General features: G+C 41.9%; 1 protein-coding gene across 1 annotated transcript in view; it reads right to left on the reverse strand.

The window, feature by feature from the left end:
• LOC132379689 (rab11 family-interacting protein 2) overlaps nucleotides 1-20,691 on the reverse strand; it is a 136,148-nt gene that overhangs the window by 14,445 nt on the left and 101,012 nt on the right. Inside the window, exon 4 of the mRNA XM_059947947.1 lies at nucleotides 12,294-12,429. Within this exon, the coding sequence (XP_059803930.1) occupies nucleotides 12,294-12,429 (136 nt within the window). The remainder of the gene's footprint in view (nucleotides 1-12,293; nucleotides 12,430-20,691) is intronic.

Genomic DNA, 20,691 nt, shown 5'->3' on the forward strand with positions numbered 1-20,691 from the left:
CTTCTTCACCTTTCCTGCCTATCCCCTCCCTGCTTCCCCTCCCCCACCCCTTGATCTTTCCTCTGATTGGTTTTTCACCTGGCACCTACCAGCCTTCTCCATCCCACTCTCCCCCCATCTTCTTTATAGGGCCCTTGCCCCCTCCTTCTTCAGTCCTGACGAAGGGTCTTGGCCCGAAACGTTGACTGCTAGTTTCAACGGATGCTGCCCGACCTGCTGAGTTCCTCCAGCATATTGTATGTGTTGATTTGACCACAGCATCTGCAGTGTATTTTGTGTTTATAAAGTCAGCATGGTTTCCTTAGGGGAAAATCTTGCCTGACAAATCTGTTGGAGACGTTTGAGGAAATAACAAGCATGATAGACAAAGGAGAAGCGGTTAATATTGTGTGCTTAGATTTTAAAAGGACTAAGGTGCAGCACATGAGGCTGCTTAGCAAGAGAAGAGCCCATGAAGACATCAGCATGGACAGAGGATTCACTGATTGGCAAGAGGCAAAGAGTGAGAATAAAGGGAGCCTTTTCTGGTTGGCTGTCAATGGCGAATAATGTTCCACAGGGGTCAGTATTGGGGCCACTTCTTTTTACGTTATATGTCAACAATTTGGATGATGTAATTGATAGCTTTGTGGCCAAGTTTTGCAGACAATACAAAGATTGGTGGAAGAGTAGGTAGTGTTGAGAAAACAATGAGGTTGCATAAGGACTTAGATTAGGAAAACGGAAAAAGAAGTGGAATGGGAAGTGTATGGCCATGCACTTTGATGGAAGGAATAAAAGTATAGACTATTTTCTAAATGGGCATGAAATTCAAAAGTCGAAGGTGTAAAGGAACTTGGCAGTCCTCGTGCAGGATTTCCTAAAGTTTAACTTGTAGGTTGAATAGGAGGTGAGGAAGGTAAGTGCAATGGTACACGAGTGAATCTGCAGATGCTGGAAATAAATAAAAATACAAAATGCTGGCAGAATTCAGCAGGCCAGACAGTATCTATGGGAGGAAGTAGTGACGACGTTTCGGCCCGAAACGTCGTCACTACCTCCTCACATAGATGCTGTCTGGCCTACTGAGTTCTGCCAGCATTTTGTGTTTTTAAAGTAAGTGCAATGTCAGCATCCATTTTGACAGACCTAGAATATAAAGCAAGGATGCATAGCTGAAGCTTTATAAGGCACTGGTGAAGCATCACTTGAAGTACTGAGAGCAGTCTTGGACCCCTATCTAAGAAGGATGTGCTGACAGTGGAGAAGGTTCATGAGAATGATTCTGGGAAAGAAAGGGTTATCGTATGACGAGTGTTTGATGGCTCTGGGCCTTTACTTGTTGGAATTTAGAAGAATGGGGGAGGGGGAATCTCATTTAAACCTATCAAGTGTTGAAAGGCCTCTACAGACTGGATGTGGAGAGGATTATTTCCTAACGTGGGGGAGTCTATGAATAGAGAGCATAGCTTCAGAAGAGAGGTACAACAGAACAGAAATGAGGAAGAATTTCTTTGGCTAGAGGGTGGTGAACCTGTGAAATTCGTTGCCAAAGGTGGCTGTGGAGGCCAGGTCACCGGATGTATTTAAGACAAAGGTTGATAGGTTCTTGATTAGTTATGGTGTGGAAGGTCACGGGGAGAAGGCAGGAAAATGGGGTTGAGAGGGAAAATAGATCAGCCATGAGGAAATGGCAGAGCAGACTTGATGGGCCCAATGGCCTAATCCTGTTCCTGTCTTATGGCCTTAAGGTTTAGAAATTACCTCCTTTTGTCCATCAGCCTCTATCTAAGCAATCATGCTTTTAAAAAACAAAAACTGTCATGGTCATTGTACAACTGGGAAATCCCATGGCCCTTCACCTGAGTTTATTTATTACCTATTTTTTCCAACTTATTACTAAAACCCAATGACCTTTCATTATAAACCAGACATTTGGAACAGACATTTGGCAGTTGGAATAGATAAAATTAAAGACATTTAAAATTAAAAGTAATTTAATCACATGTTACTACTGTAAACTAATTAAAGTAACAGAAAAAAACACAAACCACCCTTTGGCACACAAGTCATCAACTTCATTCAAATGAGTAGAGCTCTACAAGATGTATTAGTGGCTGATGATGGGAGTTGAAAGGTCTGAGGCAAAGTGTATCCAGCCCCTCAACTCACCAGGGGCTGCAGTGTGGAGTGGTTAATTGAATTCTGTTACTCAGATGAGAGTGTGTAACTGCATTCAGATGCGTGCTGGGATATTGAAGCTGTGACCACTAAGGAATCACTGACCATATCACGCCTAATTCAACCATTTACTATTTTGTTAAGGTTATTGATCTTGGAAAGTTTTGAAGTAGAGAGCTGAAAACTTAATTAATCTTTACTATAGTGATTTTACTTCCCCTCCCTTCAAGCCTGTTATTGATGGCAGAACCTAGGGCATCAAGCTGGTGTAGCAGTTAGCATGGTGTCATTACAGCTTGGAGAAGAGTTCGGAATTCTCTATAAGCAGGTTTGTACATTTTTCCTTTCTGACTGTGTGTGTTTCCTCCAGGTACTTCAGCTTCCTCCCATATTCCAAAGATGTACCAGTTAGTAGGTTAATTGGTGACTGTAAATTGTCCTGGATTAGGCTAGGGTTATATTGAGGGCATCCGTGCAGTGCGGCACAATAGGCTGGAAGGCCCTGGTCTGTGTTGCTAAACAAACAAACAAAAAAATTAAAAAAAATTTCACCTGATGTGAATGTGCATGGCATAATTAGCAAGTTCAGTGACGATGTTAAATTCGGAGGTTCTGTCAACAAGTGAAGCAGGTTACAATGAATTACTAAGAAACTTTGAATTATCAAGTAGGTTGAGGAATGGTAATGGATTTCAACTCACACTTCGGACAGTCAAAGAGCCAATACAGTGAAAAGGCACTGAATGATGAGAATTGTGGAACAGAGGGACCAAGAGTAAAAGTGCATAGTTTGCTGAAGGCTGCCATGCAAGTAGTTCAGGTGGCAAAGGTAGCATTTAGCATATCAGGGCATCAAGTTTAGAACTAGGGATAGTATATTGCAGTTATACAGTTGTTGGTGAGACTGGACTTGGGAGTATTGTGTACAAGTTTTGTTCATGTTGTTATAGGAAAGATATGACAATTATTTGACAATTGACAATAACTGCTCAAGTGCGTGAAGGTCGGCCTGTGAGAACAGCGGGAGAGTTTAAAAAGGGAGCAGATTGAGAGAGGGAAGGTCATTTCTTCGGCAGTTTGAACGGAGCACGACTGCTCAAGCGCGTGAAGGTTGGCCTGTGAGAACAGTGAGAGTTTAAAAAGTGAGCAGATTAATGGAGCGGATGACGGAGTAGTAGGAGACAGAGTGGGAAGGCTTTGGTGAGCAGAGGCTGAAGATGAGCTTGCTCCCAGTGAGGTAAGGCCAGGTAAGCTCCTTTAATTAATCTAATTAAATTAGAAGTAGATAATGGAGGCAGCAGTGAGGGCAGTCGAGTGCTCTGTTTGTAACATGTGGGAAGTCAGGGCAAGTACAGTTGTCCTTTATGACTACACGTGTAAAAGGTGCATCCAGCTGCAGCTCCTGACAAACTGAGTTAGGGAACTGGAGCTGGAGCTGGATGAACTTCGGATCATTCATGAGGCAGAGGCAGAAATAGGCAGGAGTTTCAGGGAGATAGTCACCCCTAGGAGTCAGGAGACAGGTAGTTGGGTGACTTGTCAGGAGAGGGAAGGGGAATAGACAAGAAGAGCAGAGCACCCCTGTGGATGTTCCCATCAACAAGAAGTATACCGTTTTGGATATTGTTGTTGGGGACGACCTACCAGGGACAAGTCGTAGTGGTCACGACTCTGGCACTGAGACTGGACTCTCAGCTCAGAAGGGAAGGAGGGAAAAGAGGACAGCAGTAGTGATAGAGGATTCGATAGTTAGCGGGACAGATAAGAGGTTCTGTGGGAGAGATCAAAAATCCTGGATGGTCTGTTGCCTCCCTGGTGCTAGGGTCTGCAATATCTCGGATTGAGTTCTTGGTATTCTCAGGAGGAGGGTGAGCAGCAGATGTTGCAGTCAATGTAGGGACCAATGACGTGGATAGGAAGAAGGAGGAGGTCCTGCAAAGAGAGTTTAGGGAGTTAGGTGCAAAGCTGAAGGTCAGGACCTCCAGGGTTGCAATCTCAGGATTGCTATCTGAGCCATGTGCTACTGAGACTAGAAAAGGGAAGATAATGCAGCTAAATATGTGGCTAAGGAGTTGGTGCAGGAGGGAGGGCTTCATGTTTCTGGACAATTGAGCCTTGTTGCAGGGGTGGGACTTGTTCTGATGGGACGAGTTGAAGGAACTGGAGGGGGACTAACATCCTTGCAGGAAGGTTTGCTAGTGCTGCTCTGGGGGGTGGGGGGGTGGTTTAAACTAGATTTGCAAGGAGAGGGGAACCAGAATGTTAGAGCAGATAGTGAGGTGGAGGAGGATAAAGGTCATGTGAGAACTGCAAGTATAGTGCATGGAGTAAAGCCAGATCTAACATATAAAGAGGCTTTGAGGAAAGAGAAGCAGAATAAAGGGTGTAAAGGTAGTAAGGTAGAAGGGCTAAAGTGCATGTACTTAAATGCAAGAAGCATCAGGAACAAAGGTGATGAACTGAGAGCTTGGATACATACATGGAATTATGATGTAGTGGCAATTACAGAGACTTGGCTGGCACCAGGGCAGGAAGGATTCTCAATATTCCTGGATTTCAGTGCTTTAAAAGGGACAGAGAGGGGGGAAAAGGGGGAGGAGGGGTGGCATTACTGGTCTGGGATACTATTACAGCTACAGAAAGGGTGGGTAATGTAGCAGGATCCTCTTTTGAGTCAGTATGGGTGGAAGTCAGGGACAGGAAGGGAGCAGTTACTTTATTGGGAGTATTCTATAGGCCCCCTGGTACCAGAAAAGATACTGAGGAGCAGACTGGAAGGCAGATTTTGGAAAGGTGCAAAAATAACAGGGTTGTTAACATAGGTGACTTTAACTTCTCTAATATTGATTGACACCTGATTAGTTCCAATGATTTAGACAAGGCAGAGTTTGTTAAGTGTGTCCAGGACAGATTCCTGTCATAGTATGTTGACAGGGCGACTAGGGGAAATGCTATACTAGATCTAGTATTAGGTAATGAACTGGGTCAGGTCACAGATCTGTCAGTGGGTGAGCATCTGGGGGACAGTGACCACCGCTCCCTGGCCTTTAGCATTATCATGGAAAAGGATAGAATCAGAGAGGACAGGAAAATTTTTAATTGGGGAAGGGCAAATTATGAGGCAAAAAGGCTAGAACTTGTGGGTGTGAATTGGGATGATGTTTTTGCAGGGAAATGTACTATGGACATGTGGTCGATGTTTAGGGATCTCTTGCAGGATGTTAGGGATAAATCTGTCCCGGTGAGGAAGATAAAGAATGGTAGGGTGAAGGAACCATGGGTGACAAGTGAAGTGCAAAATCTAGTCAGGTGGAAGAAGGCAGCGCACATGAGGTTTAGGAAGCAAGGATCAGATGGGTCTATTAAGGAATATAGGGTAGCAAGAAAGGAGCTTAAGAAGGGGCTGAGAAGAGCAAGAAGGGGGCATGAGAAGGCCTTGGCGAGTAGGGTAAAGGAAACCCCCAAGGCATTCATCAATTATGTGAAGAACAAAAGGATGACAGGAGTGAAGGTAGGACCGATTCGAGATAAAAATGGGAAGATGTGCCTGGAGGCTGTGGAAGTGAGCAGGATCCTCAGTGAATACTGGTATTCACCAATGAGAGGGAACTTGATGATGGTGAGGACAATATGAGTGAGGTTCTGGAGCATGTTGATATTAAGGGAGAGGAGGTGTTGGAGTTCTTAAAATACATTAGGACGGATAAGTCCCTGGGGCCTGATGGAATATTCCCCAGGCTGCTCCATGAGGCGAAGGAAGAGATTGCTGAGCCTCTCGCTAGGATCTTTATGTCCTCGTTGTCCACGGGAATGGTACCGGAGGATTGGAGGAAGGGTAATGTTGTCCCCTTGTTCAAAAAAAGTAGTCGGGCTAGTCCGGGTAATTATAGACCAGTGAGCCTTACGTCTGTGGTGGGAAAGCTGTTGGAAAAGATTCTTAGAAACACAGAAAACCTACAGCACAATACAGGCCTTCGGCCCACAAAGTTGTGCTGAACATGTCCCTACCTTAGAAATTACTAGGCTTACCTATAGCCCTCTATTTTACTAAGCTCCATGTACCTATCTAAAAGCCTCTTAAAAGACCCTATCGTGTTTGCCTCCACCACCGTTGCCGGCAGTCCATTCCACGCACTCACCACTCTCTGAGTAAAAAAACCTACCCCTGACATCTCCTCTGTACCTACTCCCCAGCACCTTAAACCTGTATCCTCTTGTGGCAACCATTTCAGCCCTGGGAAAAACCCTTTGACTCGCCACACGATCAATGCCTCTCATCATCTTGTACGCCTCTATCAGGTCACCTCTCATCCTCCTTCGCTCCAAGGAGAAAAGACCGAGTTCACTCAACATATTCTCATAAGGCATGCTCCCCAATCCAGGCAACATCCTTGTAAATCTCCTCTGCACCCTTTCTATGGCTTCCACATCCTTCCTGTAGTGAGGTGACCAGAACTGAGCACAGTACTCTAAGTGGGGTCTGACCAGGATAGGATCTATGAGCATTTAGAGAATCATGGTCTGATCAGGGACAGTCAGCATGGCTTTGTGAAGGGCAGATCGTGTCTAACAAGCCTGATAGAGTTTTTTGAGGAGGTGACCAGGCATATAGATGAGGGTAGTGCAGTGGATGTGATCTACATGGATTTTAGTAAGACATTTGATAAGGTTCCACATGGTAGGCTTATTCAGAAAGTCAAAGTCATGGGATCCAAGGAAGTTTGGCCAGGTGGATTCAGAATTGGCTTGCCTGCAGAAAGCAGAGGGTCGTGGTGGAGGGAGTACATTCAGATTGGAGGGTTGTGACTAGGATCGGTTCTGGGTCCTCTATTTTTCATAATTTTTATTAATGACCTGGATGTGGGGGTAGAAGGGTGGGTTGGCAAGTTTGCAGACAACACAAAGTTTGGTGGTGTTGTGGATAGTGCAGAGGATTGTCAAAGATTGCAAGAGAGACATTGACAGGATGCAGAAGTGGGCTGAGAAGTGGCAGATGGAGTTCAAACCAGAGAATTGTGAGGTGGTACACTTTGGAAGGACAAACTCCAAGGCAGAGTACAAAGTAACTGGCAGGATACTTGGTAGTGTGGAGGAGCAGAGGGATCTAGGGGAACATGTCCACAGATCCCTGAAAGTTGCCTCATAGGTAGATAGGGTAGTTAAGAAAGCATATGGGGTGTTAGCTTTATTAAGTCGAGGGATAGAGTTTAAGAGTCGTGAGGTAATGATGCAGCTCTATAAAACTCTGGTTAGGCCACACTTGGAGTACTGTGTCCAGTTCTGGTCGCCTCACTATAGGAAGGATGTGGAAGCATTGGAAAGGGTACAGAGAAGATTTACCAGGATGCCGCCTGATGTAGACGGTATGCATTATAATCAGAGATTAAGGGAGCTAGGGCTTTACTCTTTGGAGAGAAGGAGGGTGAGAGGAGACATGATAGAGGTATACAAGATATTAAGAAGAATACACAGAGTGGACAGCCAGTGCCTCTTCCCCAGGGCACCACTGCTCAATACAAGAGGACATGGCTTTAAGGGGTGGGAAGTTTAAGGGGGATATTAGAGGAAGGTATTTTACTCAGTGAGTGGTTAGTGTGTGGAATGCACTGCCTGAGGCAGTGGTGGAAGCAGATACACTAGTGAAATTTAAGAGACTACTAGACAGGTATATGGAGGAATTTAAGGTGGGGGGGGTTATATGAGAGGCAGGGTTTAAGGGTTGGTGCAACATTGTGAGCAGAAGGACCTGTACTGTGCTGTCCTATTATATTAATTCGACTAATCTATTGGAGTCTTTCGAGGATGTAACCAGGAAGTTAGACAAGGGAGATCCAGTATAGTGTACCTCGATTTTCAGAAGGCACTTGATAAGGTCCCACTTAGGAGATTTGTGGGTAAAATCAAAGCTCATGGCATGGGGGGGGGGAGACATTGACATGGATAGAAAACTGGTTGGCAGATAGAAAGCAAAGAGTAGTGGTGAATGTGTGTTTCTCGGAATGGCAGGTGGTGACTAGTGGGGTGCCACAGGGCTCGGTATTGGGACCACAGCTGTTTACGATTTACGTCAACGATTTGGATGAAGGCATTGAGAATAACATCAGCAAGTTTGCTGATGATACTAAGCTGGGTGGCAGTGTGACATGTGATGAGGATGTTAGGAGAATTCAGGGTGACTTGTATAGGCTGGGTGAGTGGGCAGATACTTGGCAGATGACGTTTAATGTGAATAAGTGTGAGGTTATCCACTTTGGGAGTAAGAACAGGAAGGCAGATTATTATCTGAATGGTGTAGAGTTAGGTAAGGGAGAAATACAAAGAGATCTAGGAGTCCTTGTTCATCAGTCACTGAAGGTAAATGAGCAAGTGCAGCAGGCAGTGAAGAAGGCTAATGGAATGTTAGCCTTTATTACAAAGGGAATTGAGTACAAGAGCAAGGAAATCCTCTTCCATTTGTACAGGGCCCTGGTGAGACCACACCTGGAGTATTGTGTACAGTTTTGGTCTCCAGGGTTAAGGAAGGACATCCTGGCTGTAGAGGAAGTGCAGCGTAGATTCACAAGGTTAATTCCTGGGATGTCAGGACTATCTTACGCAGAGAGGTTAGAGAGACTGGGCTTGTACATGCTGGAATTAAGGAGATTGAGAGGGGATCTGATTGCAACAAATAAGATTATTAAGGGATTGGACAAGATAGAGGCAGGAAATATGTTCCAGATGCTGGGAGAGTCCAGTACCAGAGGGCATGGTTTGAGAATAAGGGGTAGGTCATTTAGGACAGAGTTAAGGAAAAACTTCTTCTCCCAGAGAGTTGTGGGGGTCTGGAATGCACTGCCTTGGAAGGCAGCGGAGGCCAATTGTCTGGATGCTTTCAAGAAGGAGCTAGATAGGTATCTTATGGATAGGGGAATCAAGGGATATGGGGACAAGACAGGTACTGGGTATTGATAGTAGATGATCAGCCATGATCTCAAAATGGTGGTGCAGGCTCGAAGGGCCGAATAGTCTACTTCTACACCTATTGTCTATTCTATGTTCTATTTTTTGCATGATTTTAATCTATTCTATATATATATACTGTAAATTGTTTTACTTATTTATTGCTATTATTTTTCTTATTCTATATGTTGTATTTTGCATTGAACTGCTGCTGCTAAGTTAACAAATTTCACAACACATGCCAGTGATAATAAACCTGATTCTGAAAATGCTGCTTGGACGAGAGGGGCTGAGTTATTGGGAAAAGTTTGGCCACACTGCATCTTTACCTTGGAGCATAGGAGAATGAGAGGTGACTTGTCAGCAAATTATAAAATCATGAGGGCATGAATAAGGTGAACAATCTAATCTTACCCACAGGGTTACAGAGTCCAAAACTAGAGGGCACAGATACAAGATAAAAGGGGAGAGATTTACAAGACCCAAGAGGTAACTTCAGAGGGTAGTGAGCACCACAGGAAGTGGCTGAGGTGGGTACAATCACCACAGTTAAGAGGCATTTGGATAGGTATATGAAGTGGAAGAGCTTGGAGGGTTATGGGCCAAACATGGGCAACTAGGACATATCAGGGAACAAGCTGTGGTTTGACATGGATAGTTAGGCTGCAGGGCCTATTTCAATGCTGTCTATGTCCTTCTGTGGAACTGCTCAATGTCATTCCAGTAATAGCTTCTCACACCATGGAAAGAGGCCATTCAGCTCCCAACATCCTTCTATACCAAGGATTAATCAACATGCAGCTCAGAGCTGTGGGATGAAACTACAATAGCTGGGTGAAACCCACAGTCATAGGGAGATCCTACAAACTCCATTAACAACATTCAGACCCTAAACATGCCATCTTTGATCAACAATTGATCAATTTATCTCATATCCTTTGTTTTTAAATCTTTAGTTTTTTCAAAGATGTTATGGCATTTTTCCATTTAAAGGTGTGATATGCTTGATGCCATTTATGATTTAGAATTTTTTTTTGTTTTTCAATGATCAGATCTACTGAATAAAAGGCAACACAATCTATTATTATTGAACCGAAATCCTATTGCTAAATGTCAACAATTTGCAATCGTATTGTGAGTGTGTGTTTTTATAAACAGGGAAAAGAGTAAGACTTGGACAATATGAGAGAAATGAGAGAAAAGACAGGAGACAGAAAAATGCATATTCAAGAGCAGGGATAAAGCAAGCCTGGGGAGTATTTTGACCACGACGTCAGTAGAATGAGTGGTCTATATCCATGAGATAAGTCTATTAATTCCTTGAACTATTTGTTACAGGGGATGAGCTTCAGTGATAAAAACAGAGAGGGGATGCCAGTCATCTTTTCTCTCTGGTCTGAAATAAGAATTTAATGACGTTATATATGGATGCAGAAAAGAACCTGAGCTCACTACATAATATACCCATTTTACTCCCCCTTCCATGAAAGATATATGAAGTGGTGGATGAAGGTTTTTCACTATTATTGCTTGAAATATGGCTAACTGTGGGATCAGCCTAATTACTGTCTTATCCAACTGCTGCATAAATCTTATGTTTCCATTGTCAACTGAGTGACAATGACCCAAGCTCTCAAATGCCTGCAGATTTAAAGGGAGTTGGGCATTAATTAAAAAAAATGTCTACATTAATGAAATGCAAAAGAGAATAATTGCACTTCTGCTGAATTATTTAAAGTCTCAGGAAGAAATAAAGAATTAACAGGAATACTGGGTTGATATTCTATCATTTCACCCTGGTATGTTCATTCAAATATATTCCTGATGTACACTATGTATCAAATACTTCAAAACTGGCAGCCAGTAAATAAAGAAACTTTGTATAACTCCAATTATTATCACTCTTGGGCGCCACAATAGCATTGTGGTTGGTACAACGCTATTATAGCTTGAGGAGTTCAATTCTGGCACTGTCTGTAAGGAGTCTGCATATTTTCTCCGTGAGTCCATGAGTTTCCTCTGGGTACTCCAGTTTCTTTTATTAGTCCAAAGGCATTTATGTTGGTAGGCTAATGGTCATTGTCAATAGTCCAGTGACTAGGCTAGGGTTAAATTAGGTTGGCTGCTGGCTGGCACAGCTTGCTGGGTCGGTGGGGACTGTTCTGTGCTGTACTTCTAAAATAAATAAATAATAGGTTAGAAGAGTCAGTATAAGAAACAATATTTGTATCTTGGTATATTCTTCAGAGTTTTGTCTGAAAAAATCTTACTGAAAGAAAAGTAGAGGTTGCATTCTCTGAAAGTAATACAAGTTATAATGAATACGGGAGTCTTGGGATAGAAATGTATCTTAATTTGCAAATTCTAAATTTTTAAATGGACTCCAGACCAATTATAGAAAAAAGTGCGCTTAATAATACAAAACAAATAAACAATTAGAGGAAAAAGAATGTGTGAGTAAAATAGCAATTTTTGACAAAGAAAAAAAATCACATTTATTTAAGTTCCAGCCCCTCGCTCATTTTGTTGGGCACCAGTATGTGCCATGATCACTTGGCAAAAGAGATTTAATTAATTCTTCAACTCTGCTGAGATGTGTTCCATTTGAGTTAATCCACATTGGTTAACTTTGGAAGAAATTCATTCAAACTGTAGTAGCTGGAGTCCGTGATAGGTCTAAGTAATAAAGTAGACTTTACTATTTAATTAAAATTAGTTGATTAACTATAACTTAACCACAATTTTAAAAACCAAAATTGAGGAAGCACGACCATAAAATCAGATATATAATGGATCTCTACTTAAAATCAGTAAATACATTAAAAAATCAGTAGATTGCTAAAAATATGAAAGTAATCTACTTGTTCCCTTCACCCTAAAACTCTGGAATTCCGTCCCTAAACTTCTACAACTTTCTTTCCTTTCAGATGCTTCTTCAGACTTTTCTTTTTGAAGACCATTTAATTATCTGTCTTTTAAATCTCTTTGTGACTCAGATTTTGTATGACAGTTGCTCTATGGAGTGCTTGAAGCATTACAAACATGCTATATGGCACAGTGCAAAATCTTACAGAAATGTCCAGTAAATGTATTGAAATTTCATCTCAGAAAGAATCTTCTTCGTTGGACATGACACATGCTAAAAATTTTGGATAGCTTTCTTCAGACATAGAGTCACATTTCCTTATACTCACTGTGATTTTGTCCCCATAGTATTCAGAGTGATGCTCCTTGAAGGCTTTTCTTGCACGTTGATTATTACTTAAGCCATTGTGTTGGTCAGTGGATGCTTTGCTTCTTACATCTTCATAATACACTGGCTTTGTTAAACTAGAAGAACAGATTAAAAATTTTTTAATGTAACAATAAGTGTAACATTTTTTCAATGAAGTTCACTGACCTCATTAAACTGAATTCATTCTTTGTCTTATAATCTTGCTACATGGTGTCATGTTCATTATGACAACATAACATCATGTTCGTTAAAGTGTCAAGAATGACTGTGATGGTTTACTCCCAGATGAGCTCAACCCCTTTTATGCACCAACACACACAAAATGCTGGTGGAACACAGCAGGCCAGGCAGCATCTATAGGGAGAAGCGCTGACGACGTTTAGGGCCAAGACCCTTCGTCAGGACTAACTGAAAGGAAAGATAGTAAGAGATTTGAAAGTAGTGAGGGGAGGGGGAAATGTGAAATGATAGAAGACTGGAGGGGGTGGGATGAAGCTAAAAGCTGGAAAGGTGATTGGCGAAAGTGATACAGAGCTGGAGAAGGGAAAGGATCATGGGATGGGAGGCCTCAGGAGAAAGAAAGGGGGGGGAGCACCAGAGGGAGATGGAGAACAGGCAAACAACTAAATATGTCAGGGATGGGGTAAGAAGGGGAGAACGGGCATTAACGGAAGTTAGAGAAGTCAGTGTTCATGCCATCAGGTTGGAGGCTATCCATCCGGTATATAAGGTGTTGTTCCTCCAACCTGAGTTTGGATTCATTTTGACAATAGAGGAGGCCATTGATAGACATATCAGAATGGGAATGGGACGTGGAATTAAAATGTGTGGCCACTGGGAGATCCTGCTTTTTCTGGCGGACCAAGCATAGGTGTTCAGCGAAACGATCTCCCAGTCTGCGTTGGGTCTCACCAATATATAAAAGGCCACATTCTTCTCTTATCATTTCACATTTCCCCCTCCCCCCACTACTTTCAAATCTCTTACTATCTTTCCTTTCGGTTAGTCCTGATGAAGGGTCTCGGCCCGAAACGTCGACAGTGCTTCTCCCTATAGATGCTGCCTGGCCTGCTGTGTTCCACCAGCATTTTGTGTGTGTTGTTGTTTGAATTTCCAGCATCTGCAGATTTCCTGGTGTTTGCCCTTTTATGCATGCTCAGGGAGAGTAAAACTACAGCTATGAGGATCTCTACAGCATCCAGTGACCCTGTGATCTCTGTCTCAGAGGCCAACATCAGAAAGTCTTTCAAAGGGTGAACAGGCTTCGATGGAGTACTTGGTAGGGCTCTGAAAACCTGTGCCAACCAACTGGTGGATCTGTTCAAAAATATTTTCAATCTTTCATTCCTATAGCTGTAAGTTTCAAACTGCTTCAAAATGGCAACAATCATACTTGTACCCAACTGCAGAGTGAGTTTCCTTAACGACTTTTGTCCAATAGTACTCACTACGGTAATGAAGTACTTTGAGAGGTTGATTATGGCTAGAATCAACTCCTGCCCAAGAAAGGAACTGACCCACTGCAATTTGCCCATCAGCCCAATAGGTCTATAGCAGATGCGATCTCATTGGCTCCTCACGTGTCCTTGGATCACCTGGACAATACTAATACGTATGTCAGGCTGCTGTTTATTGACTACAGCTCAGCATTTAACACAATTATTCCTACAGGTCTGATCAAAAGCTCCAAAACCTGGGCCTACATACCTCCTTCTGCAACTGGATCCTCGACTTCCTCACCAAAAGATCACAGTCTTTGCAGATCTGAAATAACATCTCCACCTTGCTGTTAATCAACACTGGCACACTTCAAGGATATGTGCTTAGCCCACTGTTCTACTCTCTCTACACCCATGAATGTATGTCTAGACACAGCTCAAATGCCATCTATAATTTTGCTGACAACACAACTTATCGCTAGCAGAATTTCAGATGGTGATGAAAAGGTGTACAAGTGGGCGATAGATCAGCTGGTTGAGTGGTGACGAGGCAACAACCTTGTACTCAATGTCAGTAAAACCAAAGAACTGATTGTGAACTTTAGAAAGGGTAAGATGAGGGAACATACATCAGTCTTCATCAAGGACCGGTAATGTAATGAGTGAGGCATTTCAAGTTCCTGCATGTCACATCTCTGAAGATCTATTCTGAGCTCAACATATTGATGCAGTTACAAAGAAAGCATGACTGCTTTTATCACTGTCTGGTTTGAGAGGTGGGGCACTGCACAGGATCAAAATAAGCTGCAGAAAGTTGTAAACTCTGTCAGCTCCATCATGGGCACTTTTTTTTAAACATCCTTTAGTCTCGTGAGACCATGGATTTATGCCTTGGAAGGTTTCCAGGGTGCAGGCCTGGGCAGGGTTGTATGGGAGACTGGCAGTTGCCAGACTGCAAGCTTTTCCCTCTCCACGCCACCGATGTGGTCCAAGGGAAGGGCACTAGGACCCAAGCAGCTTGGCACCGGTGTCGTCACAGAGCAATGTGTTATGTCCTTGAGCAATGCCACGCGCCAACGCACTAGCCTCCCTAGTATCCAGGACATCTTCAATGTCTCAACAGGTAGATAGACAGACAGACAGACACATCTGTCATTGGCACATTACAGGTCCCCTTGAGTAAGTAAGAGTCTGTCACAATAAAAGCAGAATTTCACCTGAAAACTGTTTTCCTTCATGGATGAGAGTGATCAGCTGAGCATTTCCCAATATCTATAGCATTGTATCCAAATAAAATTAGTGCCCTTCATATATCAAAGTTAATGGAAACAAACTTTGATTACTGGTAGCCATAATACAATTTTTCCCTGCCCCACCAAGCACTACATAGTAAGAGAACCCTTTACACAAACTATAGATAAGTTACGTGCTCCAAAGTGGAAGATTATTTGGGCTTTTGATTACAATTCTGCAATGTAGAATTATATCTCTGTTGCATCCTATCAAGGGAAATATCAAAGTTCAAAGTAAATCTATTATCAAAGTACATGTCACCATCCAGCCCTCATCCAGATTCATTTTATTGCAGGCATTCATAGTAAAAACAAAACAACAGAGTCGATGAGAGACTGCAACCAATAAGATGGACAAAATCGGGATCGATGTCACATGGGTGCCAGGCAAAATGGCTGCATGTTAGTGGAGCTCTGACAACCCACCATAAAATTCTATCAATTAGAGCATATTTATCCTGCCTTATTTGGATACAGCTGTTCTACAGTTAAAAACTGTTTATTTTCACTAAAAAATAACAACTTTGCGAGATACTTTGGTATGATGCCAAGACTTTCGAAGAATGTAACAGCGAGCCACGTGGCTATAAGACATGGCCCGCAATCTGAAGCTCAAGGCACGCTAACAACGCAGATGGACCAAAGCTCCAATATGGAGAATTTACTGGCTGAGGTTAGTCATTTAAGTTCCATTCTGCTCGGGGTGGCTACTGAGGTATCTACAATTAAAGAAGCAACAACAGAGTTGAAGAACTCCGTCAATGCCATTCAAGACAGGCTGACGGAAGCTGAGGGTCGCCTCTCCAGTGTGGAGGAGATCACTGTGCAACTGGTGGGTGCCAGCAAGCAGAATAATAAATGCTTGGACCTGCTGTGGAACCGTGTCGAGGAGCTTGAGAACAAGAGCAGATATAACAACGTCAGGCTGATTGGTCTAAAGGAGGGTGCGGAAATGGGTGGTCTGATTAAGTGTGTGCAAAGAATCATGTCTGAGGGATTTGGCATCGAACTGAATGCAGAGTTTGAGATTGAGAGGGCGCACCGGGTTCCGGCTCCGAGGCCGGGCGAGGATTGCCCCCACCCCCCCCGGCTGGTCTTAATACGATTCTTGCGCTCTTTGGCCAGAGAGAAAGTGCTGCAAGCGGCCAAAGCAAAAAGAGGAGTTGAGTGGGAGGGATGCAAAGTCTCTGTCTTTCCGGATATGTCCAGAGAATTGGCTGAAAAACAGAGGGCATTTACTACAGCTTGGAAAATGCTGCAAAGAGTCAATGTGAGGTATACACTCGCTTATCCAGCAGTTCTACACTTCACATGGAAAGGAAAAATCAAGTTCTTTACTACTGCAGAAGCAGTGAAAGTCATTCAGGAAAAGTGTGGCACTGGCATTGACTGAGAGACAGTAATAGGTGGAGATAACTTTTTAGGTACAACAGGGTGGGTGGGGAGCTGGATAAAGCGGTCTGATTAGTGCGAGGCTTACTAGCTGGCATGGTACTTCGTGGACCATGTCATGTGTCTTTTTCTTTTCTGTTTCTTTGTAGAGTTTATCCTGCCTATTTGTTTTTATTTGTTAGTTAATCTGGCAGGAGTATATTATCGCTATTTTTTTGGGTTATGTTGGTTGTTTAATTGTTTGAAAGCGCAGCATTTGCAGTGTTTGTTGGTAATAATTGAACATGGGGATAGAGTAAAGCAGGTTTTTCTTTGGATTTTTTTTGTTGGAATTATTGAATTCCAGACTCAGTCATCTGGGAAAATATACATTTTTGCACATGTGTGCATGAAGTTTAGGACATGAAAATGGTTAATTTCATATCATGGAACATTAATGGGTATGGAAACCCAATCAAGAGGAAAAAGATTTTATCATGCCTTAAAGGTAAACAAATTGATTTTACATTTGTCCAGGAAACACATTTTAAAGATGTTGAAGCACTGAAATTTAGAAGAGATTGGATGGGCCAGGTATTCAATTCATCATTTAATAGCAAACAAAATGGGATGATGATTTTAGTTAAAAAAAAAACTTAATTTTGTATTGCTTGGAGAATTTAAGGACAAGGAAGGCAGGATAATTTGTATAGATGCATTTATTAATGGGGTGAAGGTAGTACTTTGTAACATATATGCACCTAATAAGGAAGACACAGACTTTCTTAACAAGGTGAACAAAATTTTAGGTGCCAAGGAAGGAAAAATAATTTTAGCAGGAGACTTTAACCAAGTAATGGACCCTGTTATTGATAAAAACAAATTTCAGACATCACCTTTACTTAGGGACAGGGCAGCCTTACATCACATTACTCTAGAATAGATTTTTTTCTAATCTCCAACTCCATTGTTGAACAGGTGACAGACTGTAAAATTGGCCCAATAGCATTATCAGACCATGCACCGGTTGAAATTCAAATTGATTTAAATACTGAAAGGGGAAGGAGGGATAGATGGTGAATGAATGTTATGCTGTTAAGAGATGAGGATTTCAGTGATAAGCTGGCTGAGGATCTGACTTCGTTTTTTGAATTGAACTTAGGGAGCACAGTAAAGCCGTTCCTGGTATGGGAGGCATCCAAGGCGTATATAAAAGGAAAATTAATAGCACAAGCATCTAAAAGAAAGAAAGAAAGAAAGTATGGAGCAAATAAAAAATCTGGAGGCAGAAATAACCACATTGGAAAAGGTCTTATCAAGACAATATACCGACGACTTGTACAAAGATCTGTGCAATTTTGAAATTCGAGCTAAATAACACATATAACAAAGAAGCAGAATATGCATTATTTAGATTAAAAACAAGTTTCTCCAAAGGTGGTGATAAAGCTGGTAAGCTGCTGGCATGATACTTAAAGCAGCAGAATATGAATAGTATTGTACTTGTAATTAAGAAAAGGGATACATTAGTATCATCATCTAAAGAAATAAACAAAGTCTTTCAACAGTTCTATGAACATCAATATGCATCACCATTTGATCATGACCAGGAGTAGCCGAATCAGTTTTTTGCTAACATAAAATTGCCTACATTATCCCCACAACAAGCTGAGTCCTTGGATGCCCCAGTTACTGAGGATGAGGTCAGACAGGCTATTGCGGCTATGAAAGTGGGGAAATCTCCAGGTATGGATGGCTTCCCAATTGAATAATATAAGAAATTTCTGGACATATTGGCTCCTATTCTAACAAAAATCTATTCAGAAGCATTTAATTTGGAATCTTTACCTAATACATTTAATCAATAGCAAAAGGATTTGAGTACAGGAGCAGGGAGGTTCTACTGCAGTTGTACAAGGCCTTGGTGAGACCACATCTAGAATATTGTGTGCAGTTTTGGTCCCCTAATCTAAGGAAAGACATTCTTGCCATAGAGGGAGTACAGAGAAGGTTCACCAGATTGATTCCTGGGATGGCAGGACTTTCATATGAAGAAAGACCGGATCAGCTAGGCTTATACTAACTGGAATTTAGAAGATTGAGGGGGGATCTTATTGAAATGTATAAAATTCTAAAGGGATTGGACAGGCTAGATGCAGGAAGATTGTTTCCGATGTTGGGGAAGTCCAGAACGAGGGGTCACAGTTTAAGGATAAAGGGGAAGCCTTTTAGGACCGAGATGAGGAAAAACTTCTTCACACAGAGAGTGATGAATCTGTGGAATTCTCTGCCACAGGAAACAGTTGAGGCCGGTTCATCGGCTATATTTAAGAGGAAGTTAGATATGGCCCCTGTGGCTAAAGAGATCAGGGGATATGGAGAGAAAGCAGGTAGAGGGTTCTGAGTTGGTTGATCAGCCATGATCATACTGAATGGCGGTGCAGGCTTGAAGGGCCGAATGGCCTACTCCTGCACCTATTTTCTATGTTTCTATGAAGCATTAATATTGTTGATCCCAAAAAAAGACAGGGATACAATTGACCCTTCCAACTATAGGCCTATAAGCTTAATTAATGTGGACTGTAAGATACTGACTAAAATACTGGCTTCGCGATTAGAGAAAGTATTGCCATCTATAATTAACACTGGCCAGGTTGGCTTCATTAAAGGCAGATCCCCAACTGACAATTTAAGGAGATTACTGCACTAAATATGGCTGAACTCCCCAAGTAGTAACCCAGTTACTGCCATCTCCCTGGATGCTAAAAAGGCCTTTGACAGGGTTGAATGGAGATTTTTAACCATGGCCTTGTCATTCTTTGGGTTTGGCTTTGGCTTTATCTTTAAATCATGAATTTTGTATAAAAACCCTAATGCTGCAGTTATTACAAGTGGTATCATATCCCCATTTTTCAACATTTCACGGGGTATACGCCAAGGCTGCTCCCTCTCCCCACTGTTATTTATGATTTTTTTGGAACCATTGGCAGTCGTGATTAGAGCAGATCCAAATATTAGAGAGGTAAAGGGAGGCGGAAAGGAGCATATATGCTGACGATATTTTATTACTGATTAGTGACCCTCCTAATTCCTTACCCCCACTAATGAAAACAACAATTATATTCTGAAGTTTCTGGTTATAAAATCAACTGCAGTAAATCTGAGGATATGCCAATGTCAAAACTGTGTTATTCAAATTCAGTATCTCAGATGGATGACAGTTGGAATGAAGTATCTAGGGGTCAAACTCAGTCAGAATTTGGATGAAATAATTACCTTAAATTATGATCCATTATTGAGTAGGATAAGAAATAATCTGGATAAGTGGGAGGCACTGCGACTGTCACTCTGGGGTAAAGTCAATGTAGTTAAAATGGTCATAGCACCTCAGTTTAACTATCTTTCTATGATGCTTCCTTTAAATATTTCTGATTTGATCTACAAGCAATATAACAAAATTATTAGTGACTTTCTACAGGATAAGAAGAAGCCCAGAATTAAAATGAGTAAGATGTGTATGTCCAGGGACATGGGTGGGCTCAGTCTACCAGATGTAAGGGGATATAAATTATCCCTTGAAATGACCAAGTTAGCCAAACATTGGGACAGGGATGATGTTGATTTAGATTGGGTAGTTATAGAACGGAGCTTGGCTGCACCACATTCTCTCAAAACATGTGGAAAACAAGACTAATTTAAATCCTATACTATTTAACTCAAGGAGTGTGTGGAGTACAATTCATAAAGCTTGTAAAATGTCACATTATAATCAGTTATACTCCTTGCTCTGGAATAACCCTGCGATACATATTGGGAAAAGAATGGAAGATTAAAGGTGTAAATACAGTAGGTGATCTCTATGAGAATGGGATTTTATGTCGTATGTGGATTTGCAGAGGAAATATAATTTTGTAGATAAAGGGAATTTCTGGAAGTATTTACAAATAAGACATTGTGTTAGTAGCATATTCAAGAATGGTGGCCCACAAAGTAACCCTTTAACTGAATACACTACCACAGGAAGAACATAAAGCAACAGCGTTTTATAAAATGTTCAAGCACTCTGTGGGTGAACCGTGTAACAATTTCAAAGCAGTATGGCAGAAGGATCTTGGAAGTGATTTTGAAGATAATGAGTGCTCAAATATTTTATCAAATGTGGGTAGACATATTAGGGAAGCGAGAGGAAAATTTATTCAGTATAAGATAGTACATAGATATTATTGGACACCAACTAGACTCTACAAAATGGAGA

Source organism: Hypanus sabinus, chromosome 22, assembly GCF_030144855.1.
Source record: "Hypanus sabinus isolate sHypSab1 chromosome 22, sHypSab1.hap1, whole genome shotgun sequence".
In the NCBI taxonomy this organism is placed as follows: Eukaryota; Metazoa; Chordata; class Chondrichthyes; order Myliobatiformes; family Dasyatidae; genus Hypanus; species Hypanus sabinus.